The 19,613-nt window shown below is 40.4% G+C and overlaps 1 protein-coding gene and 1 long non-coding RNA gene across 5 annotated transcripts in view; one reads left to right on the forward strand and one right to left on the reverse strand.

The window, feature by feature from the left end:
• LOC144993938 (uncharacterized) overlaps window positions 1–1,249 on the reverse strand; it is a 36,928-nt gene extending 35,679 nt beyond the window's left edge. The window contains exon 1 of the long non-coding RNA XR_013657244.1: window positions 1,134–1,249. This is a non-coding gene — a long non-coding RNA (uncharacterized LOC144993938). The remainder of the gene's footprint in view (window positions 1–1,133) is intronic.
• Window positions 1,247–18,973, forward strand: tbc1d22b (TBC1 domain family, member 22B). 4 transcript variants are annotated; one of them, XM_011476795.4, is made up of 14 exons: window positions 1,263–1,525; window positions 6,485–6,541; window positions 6,784–6,976; window positions 7,063–7,231; window positions 10,023–10,193; window positions 10,357–10,427; window positions 10,532–10,660; window positions 10,740–10,805; window positions 12,576–12,690; window positions 13,096–13,202; window positions 13,273–13,348; window positions 13,440–13,567; window positions 15,477–15,572; window positions 16,031–18,973. In XM_011476795.4, exons 1-14 carry the CDS (start codon window positions 1,470–1,472, stop codon window positions 16,157–16,159), a joined length of 1,563 nt encoding a protein of 520 aa, XP_011475097.1. In that variant the 5' UTR covers window positions 1,263–1,469; the 3' UTR covers window positions 16,160–18,973. The 4 variants fall into 4 exon arrangements, with proteins under 4 accessions (XP_078806077.1, XP_078806078.1, XP_011475097.1 ...); XM_078949950.1 differs by having other exon boundaries at window positions 10,026–10,193; XM_078949951.1 differs by lacking the exon at window positions 6,485–6,541 and having other exon boundaries at window positions 1,247–1,525.
• Window positions 18,974–19,613: the final 640 nt, after the last annotated feature.

A 19,613-nucleotide genomic window follows, 5' to 3' on the forward strand; every position in this document is an offset into this window, starting at 1 on the left:
GCTCCTCTTTTGAAATGAGTGACAGCTGCCTGTTTCTAAGCTACAACGGTGTTTGTGATGACGTTACACAGGATCCAACAGTAGTAGGTTGGGTGGAGACAAAACCAGGCAGATAATCCGCTCTAATGTGGGTCTGTTATGTCAGAGTCCCCTGAAACTGACGCTTGAATGACTCATTAGTATTACGCTGCTCCAAAAGTTAGCTGAGCCAGTTTTTCTTATATATGCTAAGAAAGACAGCTCTATCTGCCTCATATAATGTTTCCTATAAGTTGCATTTAACTTTTTTAGACTTCATCTAGCTTGTGAAATGTTTGAATTCAAGTGAAATAAAATGAACAAGCTTGTTTCTATTATCACATTTACTTTACAATGTAAATTTTAAATGAATTATCAGTGAATTTGGTACTTTTTCATCATTATTGATTACTTTTACGTGTGAAAAGCAGACAGTATTCCGGAAAACTGATTTGATTTCCTTTCACAAAATACGCACCAGAACTGACTGTACAATTGCCCGGCATAATGCAAAAGATAAGAGCGCATTTAATCTGCAAATACTAGATTATCTAAGATTAGGCTTTTTAAGTTTAAAAAGTCAGATCTGTGATGATTCTATTAGATTTTTGATTACAAACAAACAATAATTGAATGTACTGCTTCCTAAACAAAGAAGTGAAACAAAGAAACTTCTAGGAATGTTAAGTCAGCCTGGAAAATCTCTGGTTTGTTGGGATGTTTATAATTAATCCTTTTTTAGGAACCGCGTTCAAAATTAATGAGAGAGACGAACCAAGACCTGCCTGGATTTTGGTATTTTAGTCAGTCATTTAAAAAACAATGGAAGTATAGGAAGGTAAGATGCTTGTCCTGTATATTTTTCTTTCATCTAGTCACCACTAAACCCTTTCATTTTTCTAACTATGTTTAGGACAGCTGTAAATCAAATATCTACATTTAACAACCTTTTGACAACTTTACTAATTTCCCACCAGCCTGAAGTAAGCACGGCCTTTAACTCTGTGTAGTCAGTAACTCCCTCCAGGTCTCCCCTCACAGAGCAAAAGCACTAAATGTTGCAAAACACCGCCATCTTTGTTTAAATCAACAGAAAAACATAAACTTTTCTTTACCAGCATCAAGTTTCGGCCGTTCCCCTCGTCAGCAAGCATCCCTGGCCGTCGCTTCCCCGCCGGCCATTCTGATTGGTCGCCTTCCCTGCACCTGTTCGTTCCTTCCGCCAATCACGCGCTCCGAACGTTACTCTCCAAGATGGCGCCGTACAGGACGCAGTTTCCCTCATCGTAGCCTCGGCAGCTTTTTCGTTTCTGCCCATCGACCGTTCGGCTCTCCGAAGCGAGCTAAACGGGGCCCGCGGTCCTTCTTTTTCTGGGAGACACGGAGGCGGAACAACCATGGTTCCGTCGCGCCCGGAGCCGGTCTGAAGGCAAAGGGGAGGGGGTGCGAGTATGGCCACCGACAACAGGATCAATTTCTGGAGGAGAAACCCAAAGGTTCCCGGAAGGTTGGTTTCCTCACCTTTATATCAGTTTGAAATAAAACTGTGTTTGCGTAGCGAGTTTCCTGCCGATGCTGTTAAAGTTTAAGTCTCTCGATGAGCCATTAAACACCTAAAACCTGTGATCTGTCAAAGGAACAAATCTCATAAACGCATTCTACACATTTTCCTTCGGACGTTTTTATTTTATTTTTCCCCCCATGATTGAATGGGTTTTGAGATGTGAGCCCCTCCATCTCTGCTCTCTGCGGTTTCTGCCGTTCGTGGAGGGGGTGTCAACGGTCACACCCGCCATATGCTTTCCCAGACTGCACTGAGCGCGGCTGACAGACAGCCGGGAAAGTGCTCCATGTTTACATTTTCCTCACTCAGGATGCTCCCTGGGCTTTTCTGTGCCATCCCGCCTAGTTAGTAACTGTCTCTTCTCTGACCACTTATCACGTCACCGTAGAGCAAAATAAAATGTTTTTTTAAGTTATCTGCTTCAATAATATTTAAAGAGATTGAACTGGTAATGAACGCCATCTTTGTCCAGAGATGGAGGCCAAAGAGGTTTACAGAAAAACTTAATTTAAAGTCATTACTCACCCGGCGTCGTTGTTGGTACATGTAAAAAGTTCATCAGTCTGATTAGTTTGACAACATTAGTAATACATTTTGACTATTGAAAAAGGTGTAAATAAAAGTGCATTTCGTGCTAGCGTCCGCCCATTCAATTAACATGGCAATTACAGTAAAATAAACTAATTTAAACCTGAAATTTTGGGTTAAAGTCCTAAAAAATATAGGCTTTTGTTAAGTTGTTAAGGGTTTGATTATAGGGTGAGTTAAAAAGATGTAAAATAGAAATTGTCTTGTGGCTGAGCCACAAAACGGATTTTTGCCGGCTAACCGAATCAAATCAAACTTTATTGACAAAACAGATTTCAGAGTGACACAAAGTACTTTACAAAATAAAAGACTCTGCCAAAATTAAAAACTAAAGGCAAACAAAGCATTAAAAAAAAATAGAAAACACACACACACTACCCTGACACAACTAACAAAAACATTAACATAGATGAGATTATAAGTAGAAAAAAATAGAAACATGCAATGTTTCAACAAAGTACTAATCATTTGCAAATATTCACCATGTCTTATTTATCATCAGTTTAACAGGCGGAAAAAAAACGCCGACATCTCTTAGAGTATTTTAGCCAAGAGAAGCAACAGACAATAAAACACAGAGTGGCTAATGGTAGAGTGGCCACCCTGAGATGCAGAGACTGTGGGTTCAAAAATCCACAGACCTCCCAGCTTGACCATCAGAATCAGACTATGTGGGTCAGGTGTGGAGAGCAGGCGTCACTCACCAAGCTCTTTGTTTGTCATCCAGTCACTCACACAAAACCCACAGTCTCACATCCACGGCAAGCATGGCTAAGGGTTGGGTGTCTTGCCCAAGGGCACCTCAAAAGCAGGGAAATAATGACTTCTGTACCTACCTCCAAGCCACAGCTGCCTAAAGCTTTACTGGCTAAAGCCATCATCTTCTCGTCTTATTTTGATTTTTAAGGAATCTGTCAAATAACTATTTACAGCCAATAACTGAGTTGTTTGTAGTGCTAGAATACCAGCTCAAACAGTTTGTTGACGTCAGCATGTTGCATGCTCTGCAGAGGTTATAGGAGGTTTGCTTCAGGTCGTTGGGTTCAGCTCAGGCTTGTATCTGGGAGGCTGTTGGCGCTCTTCTGTTGGGGTTTTCCTGCTGGGTCATGTGACACAACAACATTGTTTTTGTTACATGATCCCAGTTTTGACCAAACCTTAGCTGTCTGTGACAAAGGGCCTCACATCTGACGGGAGCAGAGGAGTTAATAATTGACTAACCTGGTGTCAAATTCCCAGCTTCTGTGACCCCGAAGCAGAAAAATGCTCCATCGGCGTACATGACAGTTTGAACCGGTTAGCTGTTTCGCGGTTTCATGGTCTGTTCATCTTTTGTATGGTGTTTTCTTAATGCTTTTTGTTTACCATTCCAGTGTTGATGTGTTGTCGTCCACACGGACAAAAGCTCCGGGACAGCAGAAGGTTTATCTTCTATGGATAAGTTGCACTGCCTTTCAGATAACTTGCAATTTTTCATGATGCTTTTCTGTGTTTAATCTCTATGATTGAACAAGAATCTGTTTTTATCTCCCTTGACTGTTGCTACAATGCCTTTAAATGTCCTCAGAAGCATACATTCAGGAATCCTGTATTTGTATGGATTTAAGGTCTCCTCTGGGTGTAAAACCCTTTGCTTAGAACAGATTTTTTCATCCTTCATGATGATGTTGTGCTGATTTTTCTTAATTCCCCTAATTTCTCTTCAGAGAACAGACGTTGTAAAACATGTTGTGGGTGTATGAATTTCTGTTTAGACCTCCTGTCGGTTTCATTTGATGAAACACAAAGCCTGGCGCTGAACGTGTCCCAGCTTGCGTACATTGCTCACCAGCTGTTGTGGCGCTCAACAATAAGAGCAGCAGGAAAACACTTATGGTTCGTGTATACATCAAGAACTGAGAACCCGTCTGGTCTCATCGATGGGACGTTTGTGCTGGGAAATTCTTATATATTTTATGACTTGAGGAATGAGTTTTGCGGCTGCCAGTGTGAAGGACAGAAAAGGAGGAGCTGGATCTCCTTGGGAAACCTGATAAGGAGAGGGTGTGGCTGCCTTTGTCACACAAACGGATCTTTCTCTAAAAAACAGCCGAGAACGGAGAAAGGCAAAACACAAACGTGTGCTTGAGCAAGAGGGTGGCCAGTCTCGCTGCTTGTCCTTGAGGCGCTCCTGATAAACGAGTGGAGGGCTGATAAAGGACCGACCCTGGCAGCGCAGATAAACCCGGGTTCTCAGCTGCATGACTTCTTATGTCCGTTCTTTTCACAGAAATTAGGGTCATTTAGTGCTCCTGATGGGACTAACGTGAAAGCCTTTCAGATTCCTGAAGTGTTTTCAGAGCAAAGGAAATGGGGGATCTGGCTTAAACCCAGGCTGAAAAAACCCCAAAGAAAGTCTGGATAACTTCTGTAAACAGTCTGTATCAGAGCGGCCCTCCTCTCCCTTGTGTCCCACTGACCCCCAACAGACCCCTTACTAAAAAGAAAAGTTTAGCATTAAAATGCACTTATGGTAATCAGGTTTTATGTCAGTTTAAATGGTTTTTACTAGGGGAGAAACGATTCATAGATGTATCAATCTATATTTATATTGTTTGTTTATTCAAGACAGGGACAGCATATATTATTACATTTAAAAATCCAAATAAATAAGATTTGATATTCGATCCGTCTGAGGCAAGTTGTTAATGGAAACAACCTTTGCCAAAGGTCTGCAACCGACCGTCCAGAGCCACATGTGGCTCTTTTACCCCACAGTTGTGGCTCTCTGTTGAAAAATAACAAGTTTTTCATTTTAAAGAATAACTGTGAAGTGAAAAGTAAGTAGCAAAGTAAAAAAGTAACTCAAACTTTGTTTAACTCATTCACAAACAGCTGAAGGACAGAACGGATCACAAGTCAAACTGAAACCTTTTGCCAGATTTTTGTGCGCCGTGTTTCTCAGGAAATCGTTTGGAGGTCAGTAAACAGAACCAGAATTAAGACACAACAGATAAGACAGATTTCCTGTTTTTTGACCAAATCGAAGGATTTTAAATGCACCTTTTGGTTTAAAAAAAAAAAAAGGACGAGTCACTAAATTAGCACTGATTTAAATTTGGTTAGTTAGATTTACACATTTCTGGCTAAGTCTCAGAAACCAGATTTCTTTTCAGCATCACTGATGTTCCACTACCTATCACTACATTTGCTGTATTGATATGATCTTATGTGATGCAGTGTGTCTTTTATTTTGAAAGGAAGCCATATATATACCTCTGCCAAAAGTTACAAACAATTTTATACTTTGGAAAAAAAGCTAGTTTCTCTTTATGTTTATGTTTTATTCATGCCAAATAAACAACAATTCCTCTGCATTTATCCTTGTAAAAAAACAAAAACCCAAATCCTTGTCTTGTTTTTTTAAAGGGCAAAGTCGGACTTTGTGGCTCCTTTTGGGTTTTGTCGGTGAGAAATTGACCTGAATGACTCTTTAAGTGTTAAAGTTTGCAGACCCCTGACCTATTCTATCATTATAGAATCATTTCAAATTGAAATAAATCCATATATGGGGGGGAAAAAACACTTAGATTGAGGAACAGCTGGTTTGTTTACAATTACATAAAAATGTTAAATGAAACTATTGACTTAGCCTGCAAGTGACGTCATGCGCCAGGACAGCGGACAACACAGATGTGATGGCAGAGGAGAAAACTCACGATAAAAAATAATCAATTTATCGTTGCGGTGGAAATATTTTTCATTTTACAAGGATGGAGACCTTTTTAATAAGTCGCTCGCTGTTTAAATACTGACTGACCTCTCCAACCGCCTCTGAAGAGGACATGGAATTCCTCAAAACGCTGACAGAAGCTTTGGGATGTTTTAGATTTTTTGGCTAAAGATGTCCTGCATTCATTTTAGTTCAGTGAATTGGATTCTTAAAAAATGAACGACTATGAATCGTGTCAGCAAGCTCCATCGGTGACATGAATCCAACCGTTGTTTAAATGAATCGTTGCACTCCGAAATGACTCCAAAAAATGTTCCCTCTTCTTCTTTGGGGGACTGTTGGAGAGAAGCTGAGAAGATTTTTGCAAAAGCAGAGCTCTTTGAGCTGCAGGCTCTGAACATTCAACAGGCTGGATCTTCCCTGGGGGAGAAGATCTTTCCCCTCAGAGCGCTCAGCTCCTGACAAAGTGCAGTCTGCTGGGGTTGATTGTGTGTTTCATTACTCAAACACATGAAAGCGCTTTCACAACGACACCTCCGTGTCTGAGGAGCTGCAGGTGTTGTTCTTCAGGCTGTGATATCTTTTCACGCTATCTTCCACAGTGTGCGGCCTGTTTATGGAGCACAACATCCGCCTCTCGATCCCCGTTTGCGGCGCACGTAAGTGTGCACGTGAGCTGCATGGTTCATGAATGCGCTTTGGTTCCAGCTGTGATTGTGCATGCCTCACGTCCTTTTGGAGCGCGCATGCATCCGTTCTGTGCAGCTGTGAGCAGATGTTAGAAGTCTGTTGGAACCGCCATGGTTGTTTTTGCATTTTCCTTTTTTTTTTAGAGAATGCTGGTGGATCAGCTGCCTGTGCACATCAGCATAATTCAGTTTCCCCTTCTATTCCCCTGCAGGTATCTCAGAGAGACAAAACCTAAACTCAACAATGTCAAGACTAAAAAAGCCTCAAGCTTCCACGAGTTTGCCACCAGCACCAACGATGCATGGGACATTGATGATGAAGAGGACGAGGACTTTTGTTGGACTCCCACCCCGGCTTCCTCCACACCATCAGGCCTGGACTCTGCCTCATCGCTGCACAAACAAGTAGCTGCAGAACACGCCTTTGTCTGTGGGTGGTCTGACACGGAAATCTCTGACTCTTCTTCAAACTTTCTGTGTCATCTTTGTAGAATCAGCATCAAGCAGATGACCCTGGGAGAGTGTTGTCCCAAACACTGGCTCCGTCCACGGAGGTTGGTCTGGACCTCCAGGACGTGCAGGAGGAGGATGTGGACCACGAGCTGGTCAACGGCAGGCTGGTGAAGTCTTGCAGCGATGCAGATCTTGGCTCTTCTTCTGGTACGTTTCAGACGGGTTCACTCAGCCTTAAGACCCACCGAGCCGCTTTTTTAATGAGGATGAAAAATAAACTACACTCTCCTTTGGGATGAGGGGGGGGGGCTTTAACATGTGCTGCGCAGAACAATTCCCACTCTGAAAATCATTCTGGACGAGTGTTTCTGTGTTTTTTTTTTACAGTCCTTTAATTATCAGCACGTTTGTTTAATTTCTAAACCACTTTTCAAAGAAAGAATTTGGAGAACAAAATGATTTATAATAAATCAAAATAAATTATAATTCCCTACAAACACATGAACATTTGTGCTCATGAGAGGATGAAAGCACAGAGAATAAATTAAAGACTGTTACTCAAATGATGGCAGCTGGATTGTAGAAAAAAGAGATGAATTTCAAAAAAAGTACAAAAATGTTTTTATCATGTATAAATGAACTGTTTAAACCCACAAAGAAGAGTTTCTCTAACCAAACAAAATATAATGATTTAAAGACTCACTGTGATCCTCTTTTTGATCTATTTTTAATTGTGAAAATGCAGTTTTTAGCCAAAATCCATAAACCGTGTGGGTTTTTTTCTAGGACATAGTTTCTGCAGAGCAGCAGTAGTTCAAAGGTTCATTCACCTTTGAGTTGTGGGTGGGACTAGCTTTCAGCCCCTCACCTAACATTTCCGGCGTGACAAAAATGGCGAGCAATATCGGAGCTATCGGGCCGTCCAGTTTGGATCCAGATTCCAGCTCAGACAAGGAAAACGAAGGCGTTCATGGATCTGCAGGTGGATGCATCAGAATGGAGCAGAGCAGGAAGCTTGTAGCCCGCCTGAGACCATCTTTTTCAATCGACATTTTTTCCTCTGCTCCAGCTATTTATATAAAGAAATACTCAAAAATGCATTTTTATGCTTAATTTTCTTTATACATTTTTTTCAACATCAGAAAAATGTCTCCGAAAAGACCAAAAGTACCATTTTCATTGGATTAGATCCTTAAATCTGACGTCATGTTTTATAATAATCCATCAACAGTTACCGCTCAATTTGTATTTTAGTAAAAAGTTCTATAAAAACTTAACAAAACAATAAAAAAATAGAGTTTATTGATGTAAGTTTCCTTCCTGTAGTTGAACACAGTTTGACAGATCCTCTCAGGCAAAGAAGCTCTGAGATCTTCAGGGTTCTTAAACGGGGACCATTAATACCAAAGCAAAGCCTTGTTCTTGTTCTACATTTAAAGTTCAGCATGTGAGGATCTGAGGGTTCTAGATGATCTGTGATGGGCCATTTAGTCTGATACATATGGACTGATCCAAATAAATAAGAACAGGTTTTTTCATTCCTACAGTTTCTTTTATGCAGATGGTCTGTCTGTTTTATGAGCAGCTGCATTCATCAAACACCTGCAGCTCCATTCACAGGTCACCTGAATCCCTCCTGCAGTTACTCATCCTGTAAACAAACCAGAAGAAAGAGATGATGGAGCTTTTCAATAACTTCAGCTGCAGTTTTATGAGACTCTCAGCGTCAGACAGTGGGAGCCCAGAAGAGTCCCTGCTTTTTTTGTTCTTCGGGAACAACTTGAGCTCTATTTATTTGATTTCTTCTTCCAGATTATCTCTCAGTAAAGTTCAGATCTGTACTCCCGCCGTCTGATGATTCCTCATCATAAAAATGGAAATTAAATTCAAACGATAAAGTTTTGAGCCACATCCATTCACACGAGTCAGTAAGAACTGGTGACATAATTTTTTTGTTTCTCATTTTAGAATAATCTTTGTTCATCTTCATTTTACCTGCATTGTGTTACAAAATAATCATAATCATATTCAATCTTCTTAAATGACACTTTGCAGATTTAAAAACTCAATGAATTTGGTTACTAATAAAATAACTAAAAAAAATTTAACTAGATGTTATTAAAAATGATTTGAAAGGAAAAAACACCTATTGTTTAAAAAAAAAAAAAGACCCAGAAATGACAGTGGGGAGAGTCCACGATGCCCTCATCTGCTTGAGCGTTCAGAAGCCTGCAGTTTTAGAAAAACAGCAAGATTGTCTCACGTCAGTCACAAGAAGAAATGCAAAGTTTCTCTGCCTGCTCAGTATTCTGTTATGAGGCACAGATTTGAATGGTGGATGATAGAGACCAGTAAAATGAATCCCAGTATAATCGGCTGTGAATTGTTCAAAACTCGGCTGCTGGCCTTTTAACCACAAAGAAGGAGCACATGACACCAATTTTGAAATGTCTGCACTGGCTCCCTGTCAGATTCTTTCATTAGTCTTAAGGCACTGCTTTTAGTTTATGATCCTCCCGGAGCCCTCAGGTACACGTCTACTGGGGTCAGAACAAAAACCCACGGCGAGGCCTCATTCCAGAACCGTGAGCCTCGCCTGCAGAACAGACGTGAGGGCCTCGACTAATGTGGACAGTTTTTAAGAAAAGCTGTAATCATTTTAGCTGCTATTAAGTAAGTTTTACCTTTTCGTCTGTTGCTGTTGTGCCCTGTCAGCTTTGTTTTGGAATCTTTTATTGATTTCATGGGGCGTTTCTTTTGTTTCAGATGGGTTTGATGTGCATATGTGGTGGATTATTATTTATTCATGATGTAAAAAGCACTTTGAGGTGCTGCTCAACTGGAAATGTGCTCTACAGATAACGTTGAATTTGGAAACATACTGTTGATATGTGCTGAAAATCTCTGAGCAAAAGGCCTTTATGGTTTCATTCCTCCTTAAGTGTTTTATCCCCTACTGAAGTCGGCAGAGGTTCATGGGCGTTTTGTTTCTCCTCAGCAGTTCGCTCCCCCCTGCAGAAGCAGCAGTCGCTGCCCGTGCGTCCCATCATCCCTCTGGTGGCTCGCATCTCTGACCAGAATGCTTCAGGAGCCCCCCCCATGACGGTGCGGGAGAAAAACCGGCTGGACAAATTCAAGCAGCTGCTGGCGAGTCCCAACACTGACCTCGGTACTGCGGCGCCGCAGACACCTCCTTGTAGATCTCAGTCAGCACATCAGGAGTGTCACTTTTGAGTGTTTGAACAGCTGTTGCAGTTTGTCCACCTCTGCTGTGAGGTCTGCAGAGAAAACCCGGAATGACTGAGGTCCTCTCTCCTCCCTCCCTCTCACAGAGGAACTCCGGAAGCATAGCTGGTCTGGAATACCGAGAGAAGTCCGGCCGATCACCTGGAGACTTCTATCTGTAAGGCTCCCAACCTGCAGTGTGCAACGTTTATCAGTCTAAACCTCTCCCCTAACCCATCGGAAACATCATCTTCTTTTTTTCTGCCCTTGACCTTCTTACAGGGATACCTGCCTGCCAACAAGGAGCGCAGAGAGCTGGTGCTCCGCCGAAAGCGGGAGGAATACTTTGGTTTCATTGAGCAGTATTATCACTCCAGAACAGATGAGCACTTTAAAGACACGTACAGACAGGTGAGGCAGAACTTTAGTCCACACAGAAGACAAACCTCTGACCTTCTGGCAATAATCTTTTGGACCCTCTTTCTGTCAGATCCACATCGACATTCCGAGAACCAACCCTCTGATTCCGCTGTTCCAGCAGCCCGCCGTGCAAGAGGTTAGATGTGCGCGAAAGGCCTCTTTGTCTTTAAATGGAAAAGTTCACCGTTTTGTCTCGGCGTGTTTGGGTTCATCTGTTCAGCATCAGTCAGTGGCTCAATCAGCTCAGTGTCAGCTCCCTGCAGCCTCCACCACACCAGTCTGAAAAGACGTCATCCGCAATCTAAAGTGAGACCGGAACAAGAGCAGACTGTGCTTTTTCCTGTTTCACAGCTCGTCTTAAGCAGAAATGACGTGGTGCATGTGGTGACCGCAGAGGAAGAAGCTGCATCTGATACCAAACCTCAGAGGAACTCTGCTGTCAGAGACGATCTGCACTGACCTCAGCTCGTTCCTCAAACGTGGCTTCAAGCTGATCCAAATTTAGATTTGTGAGAAATGATTCAACCTCAGTTTTATCGCAGCACAACTGACATAGTTTGATTTTGTTTTGAAGCAAACATGTTAAACACTTAAAAACAGGAACTTCACCAAAAACATTTGACAAGTATTTTGGTTTATTCAAACTCTCAAACTTCAGGTGAGCAACACATTATGTTCTGATGGAGTCTGTGACTCTGCCCCTCCCACATTGCCATGACAAAAGCAAGACTTGCTGCAAAAGCTGTGGCCCCCTGACCTTCAGGGAGTCCAAGTTTTAGTTTTTTGTGTATTACACCCTTAAAGTTCTGTTTACCCAAACAGTGAAGCAGGTCACACATTTAGCAGAGCTAAAAAAACAACATTTGAACAATTTAAAGCAAAATCAATAAACGTTTGAGTAAATATGGAAGGCCTGTAATACAAACTTTTATTTCTCAGCAAAAAATGGTTCATCATTAGAATGGAACTTCTAAGAAAATGTAGAAAGCCAATTTCCAAAAATGATGATTTCTACTCATCAGAACCAAAACCTTCTAGTTTCTCTAAATTCAACTTTTTTGTGTGTTTTCTGTAAACGCATACAAAACTTAAGTGGTTTTATGAATTTAAATGTGTACATTTAACCCAATTAAAACAGAAACAAGGATAAAAACATCTAATAATAGAGGTCAAACTTCATATATTTCACAAAAAAGACATACAATTCCCAATAATATAATAAAAGAAGAAGCAAACAATTCTCCCTAAAAACTGGGGAGTTATAAATAAACTTTTCCAAAGAGAAGGATTTAAGATTTGTTTAAAAAGCCCTCACTTGAAAAATCAAAGTTTATCAATAAATATGTCTGATTTGAATGTATTGATGAAGACTCAATGACTCGCCAGGTTTCTAAAATTTTGATCTTATTTTTAGAAAACGTCCTAAATTAAACCGAAAGAATTTAACCAGCTGATTGAATTCCCTGAAATGGACCAGCCACCCTGTTCTCCAGGTCTCCCTGGCCTCCTTGCTGATGATGAACTGACTCGGATGTTTCCTCCTTGTGTCTGATCCAAGTTAACCAGGGGTGCAGGGAGAGCTGGAGAACAGGCAGGGAGTTAGAAGACACGAGTTCTAGAGCCTTGCAACTGAAATAAGGAAGCCTTTTGCTTGATATAAAATTTATTACACGAAATCATTACCTTATCAATGCATCTAATGTTCTTATTCGTCAAATAGTGTTGCTGTGTAGAGCTGAGGTTGTTTTTATTTATTTATTTATTTATTTATTATAAAAATGTTCATAACTTCCTGTTGTGCCGATTAATTTGTGTCTGTATTCTTATGACACAGTGAGTGTTTTTAGGCTGAAATTTCTTTTCATAAGCTGTAAATGTGATGATGTTTTTGGTTTTTTTTTCTCAGGTGTTTGAGCGAATTCTCTTCATTTGGGCCATCCGTCATCCAGCCAGCGGCTACGTTCAGGGCATAAATGACCTGGTCACGCCCTTTTTTGTCGTCTTCCTGTCTGAGTTTGTCAGTAAGTTCAGAGTTTGGTATTGAGGCCTAAAGACCCACTCCGATAAAAATTGTGTTTTTAACACGTTCTCAATGGAGGACAAATATTTGAAGAAAATTTAGCTCAAAATTACATTTATGAGTGTTTCTTTATTCAAGTCTTTGTGAATCAGGAGCGGACGAAAAAATGTTGTTATGGGTGACGGGAAAGGGGGGGGCGCCTCAGCCTCACAAATGCAAATTAATAATGAACTATTGTCTGAAAAAAAGTACTTTTTTATGGGCTAAAAACAGCATAATCATAATTAAAAGACCACTGGGAACGCTTTGAAAACAGACCAAAGGATGATCGGAGTGAGACTTTAAATGTTCCTAAAACCAAAACCTGTAAACTTGAGGTGAGTTCTGAGTTTGACTGATATTCCAGAGGAGCACGTGGAGAACTTTGACGTGGCGATGCTCCCTCTGGACACCCAGAGGAACATCGAGGCAGACAGTTTCTGGTGCATGAGCAAGCTGCTGGACGGCATACAGGTGCAGCTCCTCGTTCTCTGTGCAGTTCTCTGAAACGCCACCCTTTTCACTGAAGCAAGTTACTTTTTAGGACAACTACACCTTCGCCCAGCCAGGAATCCAGAATAAGGTCAAAGCTTTGGAGGAGCTGGTCAGCAGAATCGATGGTAGGTGGATGAATCTCCGTCTGACTGCAGGATGCACGCTGCACCCCAAAACAGAAATCGTATGAATGTAAAAACTGCTTTCCCTCCTCAGTGGATATTCACAATCATTTTAAGAAGTATGAGGTGGAGTACCTGCAGTTCGCTTTCCGGTGGATGAACAACCTCCTGATGAGGGAACTGCCACTCCGCTGCACCATCCGTCTATGGGACACCTACCAGGTACAGAGCTCATGAGCACGCAGATCAAGACCTGTTCAGGGTTCGGAGGATTGATTTCTTAGAAAGAATTTGTACTGCAAGAATATTAAAGAGTGAACCTGCACTTAGTTGTTGAAGACGTTTTTAGTTTAAAAAAACTTAGTCCAGATTAAGGTTTTAAAAACTTTTTCTGTCATGGGTCCATCCTTACGACTACGAGTATTAGGGCCACCTTCAAAATAAGAAGATAAATACATTTATGAGAATAAAGTTGTAAAATTATTTTTAAAAAATAATTTGTAATTTTAGGAGAATAAAGTCGTGAAATTACGAGAAAAAAGTCAAATATTTCGAATATCAACTTGTAAAATTATGAAGAAAAAAGTCCTAATTTTAAAAGAATAACTCGTAGAATTATGAGTAAGGGTGAATATTTTACTACAATAAAGTTATAATTTCGTAAGTTTAGAAGTTGAGAATGTACAAGATTAAAGTAAAAGATTTATGAGCCAGAAGGCTGTTTACCTTGAAAAATATAAACAAAAAGAATCAATATATATATTCAGTACATAGAGCGCTTTGTAAGCGGTTAGTTCAGCATTTGTCTTTTTGTGAGTCCACATTGTTTCATTATAAGGACATTGAAAAGACTTTGAGAGAAACTGGAACTCTTTAGAAGAAGATTCTTGACCCACTAGGAATGGATTTTCAGAGGGCGCGCCGTTTATATGGTCAGCAGTGTGGTTGCAGAGGTCCAAATGCATTATGGCACATAGATTCTTATGATGATGCACATATTTTTAACTTTTGATACTTGATCAAAGTTTGCTATGAAAACTTCTGAAATAGTGTTATGTCTATTTTACTGATATAATATTATGTTTTAATCATATCAATGACTTTTATAAGTAACATAATTTGCATATATTTTGGATGCTTCATTGCCATGTTGATTTCTAAAAGTTATTTTTTACAAAATAATTTAAGTAATTTTCGTTGTCATGTGCTTTATTGATACTTCAAGATTCTTAATCCTGTCTGATAAAAGCTAGGAACTGGATAATAATAAATCATGTTATAAAATGGTAACGGTAGAACAGAGGTGGGATTATATAAGTTCGCTTCCTTCCACTCCCTTTCAAGCGATATTTGTTAATATTTCTAATTATCCTTAGTTTGATTAGTTATTTTATGAATGTATAACTGATGGTTGTTTCGTTTTTGTGTATTATTTCTATTTGATTGCTTGAAATAAACCATTTCAAATCAAATCAAATCAAATGAACTAAAGCCTTATGGGTTAGGGTTACCATAAGGCTGCATTGATGGATTTAGTCTGCACATAAAGTGGATGGAGGCTTACTACCAACCAAGCTATATCTACAAATAAAAGCATGGCCTTTTTCTTATAATTGTACGACTATTCTTGTAAAATTTCAACTTTTTTCATAATTTTACAACTTTATTCTCTTAAATGTGTTTTTTTATGTTATGGTGGTCCTAATACTTCATCAATCATCCTGGTCAAATCCACATTAGACCCATTGACATCTGGTTTGAAGATTGCAGGTTCAATTCCCGCCTTGTCCGCCCATGCGTCGAAGTGTCCTTGGGCAAGACACTGAACCCCACCTTGGCTCTGGTGGCAGATTGGCGCCAGTGTTTGCCATCAGCCATCAGTGTGTGAATGGGTCTGTGACTGTAAAGCGCTTTGGACCTTTAGGTAGAAAAGTTCTATACAAGTGTACGCCATTTACCATTTAACTGCAGATTAGAAGAGTTTGAATGGTCAGTGGTTCCTGCTCCTGTGCAGCTCTGATCTGTTGACATCTCTGTTTCTGTATTGCTTGCTGAATCTCTGTGTGGGTCCACACTTGAGCTGTGGCGTCACACAGCGGCGCTGTTTTGACCCGTTCTGTTGTCTTCTCAGGCTGAAGCTGAAGGTTTCTCCCACTTCCACCTGTACGTCTGCGCTGCATTCCTCATCGAGTGGCGTAAAGAAATCCTGTCCATGGTTGACTTTCAGGTACCATCATGAGTCTGCAGAAACAGAAACGTTTACCAAAGTATTTAATGATATAAAGTCAAGGAAATAAATGACAAACGTCGAGGATGTGGAGTGAATTAAAGATATTCTTTAATAAACTTGATTAAAAAAAAAAGCAGGACCAAAGTCTGATCATTTGACTTATCTTTATAAACATCTCTTAGAATTTAAAAGTTGTAAAGAAGAAAAACTAAAAAGCAGGTGATTGGAGCTGATTTCACTTTTCAGAACCTTTTAAATCTTTTGATTTCTAAAACATGAATATAATTTAGTCAAAAATACAGTCTTGACTGTTTAATAAATGTTCAAACTATTCAGCAAACGATCGTTTGAATGTTTTGTTTTATAGAAAACTGTTGTGGAAGTACAGATTTGTATTTTATTCATATTTACATGCTACATCTGGTTTGAGACGTTCGTGTGTCTGTCGTCTTCAGGGCCTTCTCATGCTTCTGCAGAATCTTCCCACCATCCACTGGGGGAACGAGGAGGTGGGCCTGCTGCTGGCTGAAGCCTACAGACTCAAGTACATGTTTGCAGACGCACCCAGTCACTATAAGAGGTAGAAGCCCCCTCCCCACATCGGGGGTGTCCGAGGTACCACAGAAAAGACTGATGTGGCTGATGCTTCAAGCACTCAACTTCATGCTGTGAAAGTCCAGTCCGGTGACAGTGATGTGGATTTGGACTGTCTGCAGTCAAAGTGTATTGCTGTTTTAATAGACTGTTACAGTGTATTTTACCACACCTACCTTGGATCTGCTGTCCTGATGTCGGTCTCTCCACTTGAAACATTTACTGGTACTCAGAAAGAAAAAAAAACAGGAATGTTTGAAAGGCTGTTCTTTTTAGGCAAAAGATATTTATTTGCTTCAGTTCAGTCTTTTTAATATTTGACAAAAAGACAAACTCATATCTGTTAATTCAGATGGATGAATGCAGACTGACCCCTCCAGGTAAACTCAGTCACAACTGCCCTTACGGGTGAATTCGGGCTGACCGCGGGTAAAACGAAAAGCAGCAAACCTCGACGGGTCCGCCCAAAACTTCAAGGTGCTGGATCGCTCATTGAACCCATAGAAAGAAAGCGTTAATGCATTTTTATTTCTGTGGGTGACAGGGCATAGAGAACACTTAACAACAGGGGTACGAAAGTAGACAGGCAGGTAAGAATTTGTTGTTGTTTTTTTCAACCCCCTCAAATCCTGAAGACTGCACCATTAGTGGTGTTCAAGTGATAAATGCGTGCTCCTTGCGTGTAGCCTGACTGTTAGAAGGACATGAGACAATCAGAGGATTGTTTGTGTGGACATCCTACAGGCAGTTACGCTTTACATGCACACCCGTGCAAACGGCATGTGTGCGCGGTCAGTAAGGGGCCAGTACTCGCGTCTTACTACCGACTACAGTGTGGCGTAAGGGCACCGGTCCATAGCATCACGTGTACGTCATAAGTGCGTGCAACTTGCATTGTTCTTACAAATGTATCACGATACACTTTCCACAAGTAAGACAATAGTACGTTCCAGTTTCATGACCCCCCTGGAAGTGACCGTACGAGCCTCAAGCACGACGCATTTGCACTCCCCTTAAGAGGCAGCCGCTCCTCTCTACGACCGTTCACGGACCCGAACAACCCAGAAACCTGCAGCAGGTGTCAACCGCCGAATGGGTGCATGTGGCTGAGGCATCTCATGACACAAACCAGCTGTGTACAGTCAACTCATGAGAAGTACCATTTGAGCGGTCACTCACTTTTAATTCAGTCTCCCCTGATGTTCTGAGTCGTGCTTCTAAACGAGACCTGAGATGTTTCACATTCAGGTTCCGTTCTGATCCAAACTGAGCAACAGATGCGTTATGTTAGAGAACGGACCCATGCAGTGCTGGGAAAAAACACTTAAAGTTCTTGATTATAAAACTATTCAAATTTCCATTTTGAAATAAATATTTCAACTATCAGGGGCAGAAATTTCAAACTGACAGAAAAGAAGGTAATTCCACCCTGAAGGAACACCACAGAACATTTTTCCAAAAGTTTTAGAGAAAATCCATATTTTTGTCAAAATGTTATATAAAAAAGGCATTTTTTAAATTCATTTGCTTTGTGTGTAAAGTTAAGATTTTGTGTAACAATTGAAGTGTGACAAATATCCTCAAAGTAGGGGGGGAGATACTTTTTACAGCCTTGTATCTAAAACATTAATTAAATGTAGCTTTAATTTCGTAAACTTATTTTAACTGGACTGAATCAAACTGTCAATAGTTTAGAAAAGAAGACCAGTTTTTTACTATAAGGATTTTATAAAGAAAAGAAATGTTATTTTGACCAGGGTGTCAAGATCTTGATGCTTTTGATCATGTGATCTCTGTAAAAAAAACAAACGTAAAATTGTTTTTTTGTTTTTTTAATCACAATTATGTGATTTTTACAGAAGAAAAAACAGCTTCAGGTATTTGGCCACCTTGTGCAGCTGAAGGCCGTCCCATGCAGCTCACAGTTACGATGCTCGTGTTCTGGGCATTTTCTAGAATGTTCTTGTGCTGTCCTGTTCTTCATGCTTCAATTTTGAACTTGTTCCGGTTAGCAGACATGTGTGACATTCCACAGTCTGTGCCGTGATCCATCTTTAAGTTCTTCAAATGTTTTTTTTTTTCTATGTGTGTGATTATCTGTTCATCTACCTTCAGCATGTTCAGTCTGACAATTGCTGATGCTCTTCTTTTCCTGTCAGTTTGTTCCCTTTGGTCACCCTTTTCACTCAAGAATCTAACGATTTTGTGATTAGGAGTGTTTGAAGTATCTGTCAACATGCCGAGTCTCTCACCAGGAAAAAGAAAAAATGGAATCACTCATTCATCATTTCAGCATCCACCTGACGTCTGAGCCTCTTTTTGGCATTAAACCTTTAATAAGCTTCTGTGGCGCTCCCGTCTGTGAAATGAATGGCTTTGGGTTGAACTGTCGTAAATTGTTTTGTCCTTGCGTTTGATGAGTGTAACATTTGAGTGTGTGAGAGTCAACCTGCAGCCTTAAAACTGGACTCATTCCTTGGGGGCATCTGATTGTGTCTCTACCACAGCGGTATTGTTCACTCCATGCCTTTCAGCAGGAAAAAAAAAATCACTTTATGTTGATGACTGATGGCTGATCCAGATTCATTAACGCTGTTTCAGACTAAATGCCAAATATGTTTTGGGCCAACGCCATGATGTAAAACACTTCAAAGGTCTGAGCTGGCTTTAGCCTTATAACTAATTAATGATTACAGTGACTGCTGTATTTTCACTCTTTTTGTTTGTATTAAAGACATTCTTCTGTTAAAACTGTCTTTTGTGACTTTCTTGTAAGAAATAAAAAGGAGGAATGTTGAAATGCACATCTGTCTTTCATTAAGAGCTATGTAAGAACTGGTTTGCACACCTAAATGTAATGAGTTTGCTGTATTTTTTAATGACAAGGTTCAGGGCATTAAAAAAGCTATCAACTCCACAACACATAACTATCCAACGGCCACCTACTCACTCTAAGCTGACTCACTTTGTACCTGTCACTGACCAAACTGTCCAAGAGACCATCACCCGTCTGAGCTCGTCTACATGCTGCCTTGATGTGTTACCCACTAGATTTCTAAAGTCTGTCTTGAACAGTGTGTTGCCATCAATTACTCAAATAGTTAACATGTCTCTTCAATCTGGAATATTTCCAGAGGTCTAAAAACTGCAGTCATTAAACCCCTCCTGAAGAAGAGCGGTCTTGATCCCACTGTACTGAATAATTACAGACCTATCTCTAATCTGCCATTTTTTGGAAAGTCCTTGAAAAAGTTGTCTACCAACAGCTCACTGATTTTCTCTTGTTAAACAATTCATTTGATGTTTTCCAGTCAGGTTTTAGACTCCATCATAGCACAGAAACTGCTCTTATCAAGGTAACCAATGACATCCGCCTGATGGCACTGTCTTAATCCTGCTAGACCTAAGTGCTGCCTTTGATACTGTTGATCATGGGATCCTTTT

This window comes from Oryzias latipes, chromosome 7 (genome assembly GCF_053564925.1).
Source record: "Oryzias latipes strain Hd-rR chromosome 7, Olatipes_Hd-rR_3.1".
In the NCBI taxonomy this organism is placed as follows: Eukaryota; Metazoa; Chordata; class Actinopteri; order Beloniformes; family Adrianichthyidae; genus Oryzias; species Oryzias latipes.

Bases quoted from the DNA above. Each gene is read 5' to 3' on its own strand.
- tbc1d22b (XM_011476795.4), top strand. From the start codon at position 1,470: ATGGCCACCGACAACAGGATCAATTTCTGGAGGAGAAACCCAAAGGTT. The intron at 7,232-10,022 runs GTACGTTTCAGA...GTTTCTCCTCAG, and splicing joins AGATCTTGGCTCTTCTTCTG to CAGTTCGCTCCCCCCTGCAG. The intron at 13,568-15,476 runs GTACAGAGCTCA...TTGTCTTCTCAG, and splicing joins GTCTATGGGACACCTACCAG to GCTGAAGCTGAAGGTTTCTC.